This window comes from Pinus tabuliformis, chromosome Q (assembly GCF_031772625.1).
Source record: "Pinus tabuliformis cultivar Carrire ecotype Pingquan chromosome Q, CPIR1, whole genome shotgun sequence".
Classification (NCBI taxonomy): Eukaryota; Viridiplantae; Streptophyta; class Pinopsida; order Pinales; family Pinaceae; genus Pinus; species Pinus tabuliformis.
Window position 1 is genome coordinate 997,321,003 of NC_142296.1, and position 12,988 is coordinate 997,333,990.

General features: G+C 37.7%; 1 protein-coding gene across 2 annotated transcripts in view; it reads right to left on the minus strand.

The window, feature by feature from the left end:
• LOC149222825 (long chain acyl-CoA synthetase 6, peroxisomal-like) overlaps positions 1-12,988 on the minus strand; it is a 343,129-nt gene that overhangs the window by 222,208 nt on the left and 107,933 nt on the right. The window contains exons 2-7 of one of the 2 annotated variants that reach the window (XM_089385641.1): positions 7,985-8,045; positions 7,803-7,880; positions 6,924-6,995; positions 6,740-6,821; positions 6,326-6,431; positions 6,082-6,158 (exon numbers count right to left, since the gene is read on the minus strand). In XM_089385641.1, the coding sequence (XP_089241767.1) occupies positions 6,082-6,158; positions 6,326-6,431; positions 6,740-6,821; positions 6,924-6,995; positions 7,803-7,880; positions 7,985-8,045 (476 nt within the window). Of the gene's footprint in view, positions 1-6,081; positions 6,159-6,325; positions 6,432-6,739; positions 6,822-6,923; positions 6,996-7,802; positions 7,881-7,984; positions 8,070-12,988 lie in introns of both variants that reach the window. The other variant, XM_089385640.1, reaches the window with a different exon arrangement.

Consider the following 12,988-nt stretch of genomic DNA (forward strand, 5'->3'; position numbering starts at 1 on the left):
ATACTTGTTCGAATTGTTCCTAAGGTTTGCAATATGAAAATTTTGTCATATCTCTAAAGGAAATATTGAAGCCCTTGATATAATGACACCGATATCTTGATTGAGTTACTTTAAAAGATGTGATCTAGGGTTTATAACAAAACCCAAACAAGAAGTTGAAGCATAAAAGTATGTGTCTCTTGTTGATTATGAACCTAACTATGTTTAGTTATTTGATGTCTAAAGTCTAATGCTTCCTTTAATGTATGATTCTGATATAGTTAACTTCATGTTTCTATATGTATTTGGGTGTAAGTGCTATCCAAGTTGTGCATGTACATAATCTTCAAGATGATAAAGATGTTCGTAAGTAAAGTTGATTTCATTGATAAGCATGATGAAGGAAGTTATATGAATGATGATGATCAAGAAGGATGGAAGCCCTGAAAGATTCTTTGATGTCATAGAAAAGAAGTTGATCTCCCTAGGTTAAGAGAGAGCCTAGAAAAGAGTGTATCTCTCGAGTTGAGAGGGAGGGCATATTATAGTCATGATGGATACCTTGAAGAAGAAATTGGAGAATGCATATTGAGGTGTTGTTGAAAGAAGGAAAGTTGGATTTGGTTGTTGCATGTGAAGTAGGAAAGGAAGTTGAATGATTGAAGAAACCTTTGTCAAGATTTGTTTGGGAAGCCTCGAAGTCCTACTATGATGAATTGTGAGGCAACATCAAGAAGTCAGAAGACCCTGAAGGTTTGTGTTTACTCATGAGTATTTGAAAAGTTGTTATTGATTGGGGTTGCGACTGTTCAGGTAAATCTCTCAAGGTTTTTGAAAAAGCATGCTTGAGGTTAGAGAGATTTGATGTGTTGAGGCATTGTGTGTGTAAAATGCCTGGGAGGACATCTGGCCAGCATATGTATTGATGTCTAGATCCCGAAGAGGGAGGGTGGCATTGGTCATGGAGCTCTGACCTTGGATACGCACCTATATCCCTGGGTTGATGGTTAGCAAGTAAGCCTGATGGTAACTAGACTGGCTGAAAGCTTTAATCCATCTTAGTCCCACTTGAAGTGATTTCCCTGGTGAGGAATCTAGTCCATGGCATTGCAGTGCCTAAACTCTTCGTAGATCATGTGTTTTGAGATCTTCCATGTACCTCTATAGTTATATGTAAGTATGAATACCTCCCTAGTTAAGAGGGAGCATTGAAGAATGTAACTAGGTTCAGTCTTCATAATTGTACTTGAGTCAAAATGAAATATATTTATTAAAAGAAGGCAAAAGAAATTTTATTATTAATTAAATTGACTTGTTAAAGCATGGGTTTCATGCTTGGATCAATTTTCATAGGTCAAGCCTCTATTGTAGGCTTTTAAAAATTTCATAGAAGTCAAAGTCAAATTTATTTTGTCAAAAGACTCCTCCATCAAGTCACCTTGCAAAGTCGGCTTCACAAAAAGATCAAGTCGACTTATTTTACAGTGGGAGACAACTATAAATAGGAGGGTAAACTTCGCTCAAATGGCAGAAAGACAAGTTCAATATAAATTTCAGAGAAGAAGTTTTGTGGTCACAATGAAGTATAAATTCGGAAATTGTCGTAAAGAAGTTCGGTAAATCACAGTGAAGTATAATTCAGTGATCTAGAAGATTGGAGTATCATTTCAGGTCAAAGTATAAACATCTTATTAGGCTTCCACATAACCAAAACTAAGGCTACTACCACAGGACTGAGGCATGACTATATTGCAGTGTTTGTTATCATTTCAGGACTGAAACTTGGGCTATCAATACAGGACCGAGGCATGAGTGTATTGTAGGATAGTGTGTGCTATTATTACAGGATCAAAGTTCATTGAAGGACCTTATCATCATATGTGTGCTAACACTACCAGATCAAAAGTTATCATGCCATCAAATGAGTAGTACCATCACAGGACCGAAGCACATTTGGAATGCCACAGAACTAAAGTATCGAAGCTTGTTTGGGAATGTCACGGGACTGAAGAATAATTGAGATGCCACAAAACTAAAGCATGATGGGACAAGGTTGACTTGATGGAGGGAAGAAGTCTTTGGTATAGATTGTGAGGGTCATGGTCGTCTCAATTTGTTTTGAATCTACTCAAGGAAGAATTCTTGAATGGGTTTTCCCCTATGTTGGGGTTTTGCCCTGGCTGCGTGCCTACATCTTGTGTCCTCGTCTATTTATTGATTGGCATTACTCTTGATGATAAGAATAAGATAAATTGAAAGAAGAAAAACTAATAATGAAATATCACAAGATAATGTCATAATAAGAGAAATCAATTAACTTGCCACACTATTGGATTTTCTCAACAAGTTTGGCAAGGATTTGAATTGGTTTCCATAATTATTTTTCCATTGAATCATTGAATTTTTGAGCTAACACTTGGTCTTGCAGACTTGCCACCCGGACTTGAGGGCTTGAGGCCTCATTCAGCCATAGAAGCCCTAGTTTCAGTCACAAGAGGGCTGATCCATTACTTGTCATGTCTAACATTTGTGTTGCAGGTGTTTGGGAGAACTCTAGTGCACTTTGGGAAGTCAACTAGCCATCTAGCAAGGCCTTAGGGCCAAGGCTATGCTCTCTAACTTCATTTTTCCCTCACTGTTTGCATAAGCAGATCTGAATCACATTTATAACAGTGGCATTTGTCTCATATAATCATATCTAAAGTGCTCTAAAAAGACTTTACATAAGGCCAAGAACATCACACATTCAACATATAAGGTTAATCAACTCATGTGCTTGTCTTGTTCCTCTGCTAAGTGATTTTGGAAATCTGATATTTCTGATTTAAGATCTGATATAATTATAACAGCAGTAAATCTCTAAGTCTTGATGTTAAATCTTGGTCTAAACAGTCCTAACATACTTAAGAAGCCATCATTATAGCTTCAAGACTCAATAAGATTTGTTTGGCAAAGTGGTTTAAGTGGTTTTTGCTCTAAGTGGTTGGATTAACCATTGTGGAAGTATGGTCGTTGTCTTGCCGGTCACTCTTGTCATTTTGCATCATTGGCATAATTTTGCATCTCAAGATTTGCATATAAGTGTCTTCCAACATCTAATGAAATTGTGTTCTAATAAAATCAACCTCATCGTGAAGAAAATCTAATTGCATATCTTGTTGTGAGGCTTCAATAATTGTTAATGCTCTAAAGATCTATTGATATTGCATAAGTGTATCTTGTCCTCTCTCTTGTTACTTTTAGAGCATCTTGTTTATTGAGGAACATTGTGTCTAATTGCTAGAATGGTATAACATTGTTCTTGCTTTTTATTGTTATCATTTAAAGAACATTGAGATTGCTAATTGATTAAATCTCTTTATACATCTTTTGAGCATTCCTCATTGTTTCACTTGGTTTCTAATTTACACATCGAATTGGTGCTTCTTGCTAATTCATTGAATAAATCTTGTGATTGGATAATCAATTGGAAGTTGCTTGTCTCAATGATTCATTAGATAAATTGGTTTTGAAGTCCTTTAATTAAAAAATCAAGTGGTTCAATGGCACTTTTGCTTTAGTGCTATTTTCTCTTGTAATTTCACTCTAAGTACTTCATTCATGCCCTTGTGTTAAACAATATAAGCATTAAATCTTAAGTAATTTAACTTGAAGTACTTAAAGTTCATTTAATAATCTCACTTAAAGCAATCACTCATAACTTGCACTTCATCCTAGGATTAGCTATGCATTAATTAATTTACCTCCAAACATAAGCTTGGTCGAAAGAAGACAAGGCCACCTTTCTCACCCAGCTTGCAAAGTTTAGACCCTCACGTGAGGTGAACATGGTGACCTTGCAGTGGTCAAGGCCATAGTCCCTGCAACGTAAGAGACACTCGGGTGGCTAGAACTCTAGGGTAGGTATCGTTAATAAGGCCATAGCCTTCTTCCCCTGGGTTTCTCTCCACAACCTACATTTGAGACTAACTTCAAAACAGTTGAGAGAAAGGATTCACTTAGAATAGGCATTTAATCTAAAATTAACCAAGAGTTTGCATTTCACTTAGTTCTAGGTGTCGCATCTCATATAGGATAGTTTTCATCCTAGCAGCAACTGTTCATCCGGTAACTTGGAAATTAATCTATATTGTGCAAGTAAATTGACTCCTAAGGCACTGGCCTCTGACCAATAACTTCAACAAATCTAATCAAGTTGTGCTAAATAATTAAACTTACCAATTATTTTCAACCAAGTTGCTAGGTCATTCAGTTGTGTCTCCCAAACTCATCGTTTCATCCATAGGGACTACCCCCCTTAACCTGTTGTAGGGAGATAGTTTAAACGGAGAGGATCGGGATCAAAGTGGCGGCCCCTGCCCTGAGCATTGTCGCATTCACATGTACAATTTGAGTGACAATAGACTCCATCACCCAAGGAACAAGCACTGGGTCCCACATAGAAGATCAAAGCTTATCACATATCCTTTAAAACTCTTTTTCTCTCTCCTTTCTCATTTTTGGCCCTTCAAGGCATGCTACTAGGCTAGGGTTTAGGGCAGAATTCAATTAGGGGGAGGACATTGGCTTGTTGTGAGGTATTTGATATGGATTGAGTCTAATTGCATCAAAATCTAACCTTTTCCACAGTAAAATCAGCCTCCTTAGGGCTGACATCACAAGCCCTAGGCAATTTTGCCCTAGGGAAACCCTAACTTAGCATTAAGACTTCAACTTGGGGCTTGTTGAAGGCTTGTAGTTCCCTTTGTTGATTACACCTATCATTCACAAGCCTTTTCTTGGTCGTATATGCCTTTGTGAGCCCTTTCCCTTGCCTATCCCTCAAGTCCTAGGCTATAAGTACCTTTGATAGGTCTCTTGAGGAGCACGCTATTCCTTGTCTCATTAGATGGTGCCTTTTCCTTAGTCTAAGTGCCCTTCTTGAGCTTATCCCATCCCTCACCTTTGAGCCTTTGCTTTAGAATATACCTAGTAGGTGAAAATACCGGGAAGCCTCCATTGTGGTGAAAATCCAATAAAAAGCAGGAGGTGGTGCACTATGGTGGAAATGGACCTCCACCTCAGTGTTATCCCTTGGTCTAGCTTCACCGTTAAGCTGCAGAAATATTTTGAATCATATGAACTAGATTTGCAGTCTTATCAATGTTCATTGTTTTAATTACTGCAGAAACGTCTCAAAAATCCTTTGAATATAAATGAATGCATAAGGCCTACATGTGCGGTCAATGGTTATTGCAATCACAAATTTGAAATAATTTACAGTGGGGTTAAGCTGCAGAAATTTGTCAAATCATATGAACTAGATTTGCAGTCCTATCAATATGTTCGAATTACTTCAAAAATATCTCTAATTTAATTACATGTGATGTGTACAATGTGCATAAGGTCTACATGTGCTGCACATGGTTATTACAATCACAAACTTGAAACAACATGTAAACTAAAATATGATGACAGCAAAAGTGTTGCACTGTTATTTACAGAGACCATGATTACAATGTTGGGGTTAGAAGCTGTCAGTTTAATGCATCTCAATTTCTCTTCTTTTGCTTCATTGGGCATTTATTATTTGGAAAAATCATATTCATGTCACTGAGACCCTTTGTGGTCTCGTTTAGCACTAATTTCTGCAATAGATTGAACTGATTTTCCAGACTGTTCAACCTTCATAAAAATGGCATCTTCACTTCAACTGGCATATGCCATACAGAATGATAAACAAATGATGATCCACGATTGGATTAACTTGTCTATCATGAAGAAGCTACGAGAAAATCTATTATAAAATGGCTATTTGCCAACATAGTTTAATTGCATTATAGTAATCTGCTCCGAAAATTTTAACAAAACATTTACTTACAATATTCTTGTCTATCATGAAGAAGCTACGAGAAAATCTATTATAAAATGGCTATTTGCCAACATAGTTTAATTGCATTATAGTAATCTGCTCCGAAAATTTTAACAAAACATTTACTTACAATATTCTTGTCTATCATGAAGAAGCTACGAGAAAATCTATTATAAAATGGCTATTTGCCAACATAGTTTAATTGCATTATAGTAATCTGCTCCAAAAATTTTAACAAAACATTTACTTACAATATTCAAGTTCTCGGGAGCACAAAATACAGCTTGTATATCAGCATGGTTTATGATGTATTTCACAGCATCTGGACCTGCAGAAGGTGGTTTACAACCAGATCAGATGTACCATTGCCTAATTATGGCAAGGCATTTTAAATTCACTTGGAGATAATAAATCCAACACAATGAATATAAAGTGTTGCCAAGTGTGTCATATAAAAGGACGGATAAATCCAACACAATGAACAGGAAGTGTTACCAAGTGTGTCATATAGAGGGACTGAGATGTACGAGTATGAACAGCATGCATGTTCAGTGATAATCCACTCTGGTTTATTGATCAAGTAGAGCCCAATGCAAGCTCCCTGAATGGTTGAAAAAAGGTCACAGTAAAGTGAGTAAATGAGTGCCAATTTCAAAAACTACCTAAATTTTAGACTCAAAATATAAATACTGTTGCCTTGTTATTTTCCAAAAACATAAGACTTGAACACCAGCACATGCATGAAGAGTAAGGAAATCAATTCAAGAGAAAACGTAGTCATTTACAATGCTACAAACTTACACAACCAGACCTTTCAATGTCAGACTAAACTTCCACTATTTATCCGGTTAAACAAGATTGCAAAAATATTGCCACATAAGAGTGCAGAAATGAACCATGGCCCATTACCTTTGGAATACCATGATAGACAAGCCCAGAACCAATTGCACTCCGTGCTGCCCCTACATCTCTATATGTCATCCACTTATATCTACAAGGATGAACAAGAAGATGATCAAAGGCTGTAGTATTTAGCTCTTATAGCTCATTTTCTAGCACCTAAAATCTATCTTCCTAAAACACACAAACTTACTCTCCAATAGTTCCATCCGCACGAACTCTTGTTCCGAGATACTTGAGATCTTGATAGGATTCCACTGCATGTCTGCAGTGCCAAGTCTAGTTAAAAAAAGAATGGCAACAGATTTCCATAAAGATTCCAACCTGAATTCACTTGACATTGAAAATCTACACAAGATGCATATATCACTTTAGTGTTGGGCTAAGGGGACCAATTTTCATACACCGTTTTGTACCTGGATGCTTGTCATATGCCCCATGTTCCATAGTCCTCATAATTATATTTTGATCTTTGCATTTTTTATTATATCATATGCATTTTTCTTATTTACATTAAACACGAATTAAAGTCTGGATGCTGAATAGACGAAACAAATCCAGATTTACTACTCTGCTGGCTTTTTGGAGATTGTGTTGGCTCTTGTTGATCATTAGTCAGCATTCATAAAATTTCATCCTCAATAAAAGTATGCAAACACAAAATTCATAGTAAACAGAAGCGACAATGAAAACATGTAGACTTCCATGACAAAGCAATAGCTTAGATTTCAAATGGTAAATGGATGTTAAACAACTAGCCCAAGAGGTTAGCTCAACCAGTTGTTGATAATGTTGCTGGGCATTTGGCTAGCTCCTTACAAGCAGGAGCCTAGCTCGAATCCCCTTCGGTGAGGCACATTAGCCTATGCCAACAGGTTTACCATGGATGTCATCCACAAATGTAAGGAAACATCCCTTGGGTTTCCCCGTGAGATTTTCCTTCAAAAAGAAAATGAATGTTATACAACAAGAAGCAATGAATGCATCTGAATCAGATACATTTAGTATACAAATGTTATTCAAAGATTTTCGTACCACGTGCATTTTTTTCCTAGGTGTAGTGTGCACTTACACAACATTGTCATGCAATGTTCCAATCTCAGGATGATCTGGAAATCTCTCAACAAGCTTCAAAGGTGCACGCACTGATCTGCTTCCACCAAGGAAACCATTATATTTATATTATTGTACATATGTTATATTGCAACAAGCTGAATACCTCCAATGTCCAAACAAAAGAAATGAACAACTCACCTATAAACATTCCATTTTCCTGTCCGCAATTTTTCAGGAAGAATGACACTGTATCCTTGATCTGTACACATAAATTTAGTAATTCCTGCAACAATTAGACAAATATCACTACTATAATAAAACACCTCACTAAGCTCTCAAGATGAAATTAATCTCTATTTATATGCAGATTATACAACTTAAACATCTACTCGAAAGGTGCCATCATAGTACGTACCACCTGAGGATCTACAAATAAAGCCTCAATAAGTTTTTCAAAAGCATGTAATTGACATGCAGGAGATACAAGTTATACTCTGGAGCCTCTGAAGAATTTAAAGTTTAGAACATAATACATGAAATCAAAATATTATTAGCACAAACTGAAGAGTAGATTGCTTACAGGACTCGAGAAAAAACAGGAATGACAAGGTTGTCGAATAATAACATACAGAGAATGGTGATTGACATGAACACAACAAATTCACAAGCATATCCCATTTTAAAATAAAGAGTCATAGTTGGCCTATTAGCTCAAGTACTTGGACAAGTTTGCAGCTTCCCTGTGTCCATAAGCAAATTGCACATCCGTTTGTGTAAAACAAGTTCAGTTTGTAATTAAATGAACTATCAACGTCAAACCAACAACTTGTGCCATTCTTCTATATTTGCATACTGGTATAGAGTGATTCAAAGCCTCTATTGCATACATTTATGAACCAAAGTAATTAGAGATAGGCCACCTAGGGTAGGGATTGGAACTACCATTTTATTCTTGGCTAAACCATAAGATGCATCATGCAATGAACTCAAGGGTTAGACTAGTAATTAGAATTGCATCGGAGAAACCTAATCAAAATTTGTAAAACACTAGAAACACAACATCAAGCAAACACTTGCAGTCATCAGGAAAGGTCAGGGCCTTCAATGGGCAAGTCCTACCTGTCATTGAAGTAATATCTACATTTTGTTGAGTAATAATGGATATGTTCTTATCATGCAAGTTTGTTGTACTTATTCAATAGTATTTCATGCATTCATTGCTATGACCTTTGTTTCAGATATGTTAGGAACAAACACGTTAGATCATTGTAAAAACATCCAATACAAACAAGAGAGGGGAAGGAAATCCTAAAGGATAAATAAAATATATTTGTATTTGAATAATGAGTGATGTTTGATAGTGTTGGGAAATCCATAAAAGTGGCAGTTAAATGATTTCCCTTATTAATGACATCATCTTGTGATCTTTTCATTATTATTATTAGTTCTTTTGATTTATCTTTTCTTGTCATCAAGACTAATGCCAAGCAACAAATAAAAGAGTACACAAGATGTAGGCACGCTGTCAGGGCAATGTTTATTTCTAGTAGTATCAGATGTTCTCTAAACCTCAAAATTTGCAGGGAGGCTTGATCCAGGTGGCTCCAGACACATGCAAAAGTCCAAAAGGACTCAGGAAGGGTCAAAAATCAAAGTGTTTGGATTGTGTTCGAACTAGGTTCATGTTGAAGATCTCGTCGTCATGATTGCGGTGGTGCGAACAGTTCATCAAACCGAGCTCGTATGCGAAAGATAGAGCTCTTCAAAGTTTGACATGACAAGGGAAAAAGCAGGGCCCACAGTGTGCCACATGGCATCCCAGTCAGCAAGTGGGACCCACTAAGTTTATGTGGCAACTTAATGGCCACTAAAACATCAACACATGGCATGCTAGCATTTGTTCTTAAACCTGCACAAAAAGACAAAAAAATAATAATTAAAAAATAACCATATAAGGCAAGTCATTTTGGATAGATATATGGTTATTAAACAAATTAAGTTTAATAATAAATCATATAAAACAAAACTTCATTTATATATTAACAAAAAAACAAAAGTTAATATATATTAAAAAAAGGTTATTAAAGTTTCAACGAATTGTTTTAAAAAGGAGATGGTCGTTGAATTTTTAAAGGGGAGATATGGTTATACCATATAACCATACTAAATACACACCCCAACCACTTTTTATTATAGAGGTCGTTAAGTAAATGCGAAGCCGGCGGGGATTGAACCTGCCCGCCCATGTGGGTCGGCCCCCACCGGGCGGCCCCATGTACCAACCTCTGCTCCAATAAATACGCCAACCCATTAATACAACCCATGTACCTAACTCCGCTCGTATTTAACGGAATATGCAACGGTCAACCAAACCATAAAACGGTTCCACCACAACAAAACATGGTTATAAAAATTGTATATACGCATATTTTTGGAGTGGTCGGGATTTGATCCCCCGACCTCCCCTCAACTATTTGCCAAGTTTACCACAATGCCAAACGGCTTTTCTTTGGAGGATCCGCCCAAAAACATTATAAAAAACTTCATTTTCTTAGTGCACCCAACATGGAGGAGGGAGAATGCGGCACGGAAACTGAGGCACATTTTTTTTAATTGTGTTGCAGGTGGAACCATGAACCTGGGAAAAGAGCAAGCGGAACCATGATTGAGCCAAATTCTCAGGATGGCAAAATTTTGCCAATGTCCAAATTGGACAAACTTTATGTTGATCCTACACCTCTTAGCTACACGAACCTGATGGCGCAGCCAGAATTTTGATTTGAGCAGCAGATATTCAGATGACCAGGAGGAGGGAATCTTTGAGGAATCTAGGGGAATCTAAAAGATTCCTTAAGCCCCAGATTTTCACTTTGTCAGAATTCAGAAATTTGATAGTAGATTTTACACTATTCAACGTCACAAATCTGATGGTGCAATCAGAATTTCTATTTGATCATTTAATTTTTCAGCCACTTTTCAAAGTGGAGTGTAGGTGTCAGCATTCACGTGTGAGCAGTCATTCCATGAGATTTGACACCACGAGATTGATGGTACGGCCAACTTCAACAGTTTGACATCCTTTTCTTCAGATGGCCCCAGGATGTGAGGTATATGCAATCTGTTCATGTACTTCTTTTTGCTATGAGATGCATTATGCTGCATAGATCCCTGTTTGTTGTTTGATGTGGGATCTTGTTTTCTTACTTGTTTCATGATTCCTGCTTGATGTGACGCGGAATCATCTGTGGGATGTACTTGTTGTCATGATTCATCATGTTTTGTTTGAGATCCCTTTGTTGTCATGTTGACGGGATACTCATGTGTCGCCATGTATGTTTGCATTGAGATCCCTTTGATGCCATGTTGGCGGGATGCTCATTATCATCATGCATGAGTTTATGTCATACTGATAGGAGTCTTTTTGTGCGTGAGAGTTCCTGTAGCGGAACATCTCGTGGAGCCACTCCTGTGTGAGGGCATTTTCCTTGTATGATAGCGACATCATCACTATTGGTAGAACTTAATGCAGCGGCCTACACCATCTTGACACTGGGGCCTGGAGACGTAGTCCCTCCTGGACGAACTCCATTATCAACTTCTTATGTTTTATGTTGTTGCATCTTGTCATGTTCCTTCTTCTTTACAGCATGCATTTATGTTCCATTATGCTCTTTAAAATGCAATTTTAATCACATCACGAAAGTAAAAGATCTTGGTTAAATCCGAGAGTTGAGTCAACTCGGATCAAGGCTTGGACACATGTATTCCAGAATACCCACAAATCAATTTGGGAAATTCCACCCGGAGAAGGTTTTATTAAAATAATTAATTATTTTTAATGGATGCCTAAGCCTAAACTTAGGAAATTAAAATCATTAAAGGGTATTAATTAAACTTGGGGTGAAACTTCTAGAAGAAGACGAGGATCAAGCCAAAATGATCTGAGCCATTGATTAGAATCTAATATGGGTCATTGGTTACTCAACGAGAAGACTATACGAAGAAGCTTGATGGGCATTTGGAAGACGCATCGAGTAATAGATCAAGAGATCGATTTCTGAAGAGAGCAACGCAGCAGTTGTCGGAGAAGTGATCGAGGTGATTTCTTGCAGTGAGGGGCAGAGATAGTTTTCGGTTGGAGAGTTTCCTGATCCGGGGATACATCGCAGAGAAGGCAGAGAGAGATCCAGAAGAGGTAGTGCAGAGCCACGCTGGGCAGCGTAGGGCCATGCAGAGGCAGCGCAGAGCCCCGTTAGGCAGCGTAGGGCCACGCAGAGGCAGCACAAAGCCTGAGAGGAGATCCGAAATTTGCTAGAGAATCGAGTTCCAGAGCCAGAGGCTGGGAAAGTCTGCTGTCGGGAGCCGAAGTGAATGCGAGTTTCAGGGAGTCTAAGGAATCAAGGAAAATGGAAATTTTGGTGGTAGCTCTCTCTGTTTCGTGCTCTAGATTGGGAGAACAAAGTCTCCCAAGTCGGACTGTTGCCGGAAGCCGTGAGCTACCACAAGTTGCTGCATAGTCGAAGTTGCTGGAAAGAGATCAATCTTCTGGAGGCTGACTTGGTGTGGAGGGAAGGTCTGGTCAAGGTCTAGGGTGAAATCTCAAAGAATACTATTGAAGAAAGAATTACTTTAACTGGGTTTTCCCCTCGAGGGGGGTTTTTCCCTGGCATGTGCCTACATCTTGTGTTCATTGTTTTATACGTTGCTACTTTGTGTAATTACTTGATGAACTAAAGAAATAAGATATAAAGAATCGTAATAGCAAGTAACATCACAAGTAATTATCAAGATCAAGAAAATCTTTTCTGCCTTTCTGATTTTCCAACATTGTATCAGAGCTTTGGTGAAGAAAGAGGAAAAAGGCAGATCCATTCATAGGCATTATCTCAGGGAAGGAATCTATCACATGAACAGGCTTGTAGGAGCATTTAACATTAGATCCTGGAAGAAGAGAATTGACCTAATCCTCGAGAAGAACAAGGTATTAGATCTGGTAAAAGGAAATGTAAAGAAGCCTACCAAAGAAGCTAGTGATGCTGACAAAGCGAAATTCAGAGATTTAGAATTGGTGGCTATGACTCTAATGGTAAAAGGGATAAAAGACAATCTTGTCCCATTCATAGGTAACATCGATCATATTCAGGAGATGTATGAAACCTTGTCGAAGTTGTTCACTATTAAGAACATTGGTCAAGTAGCAAG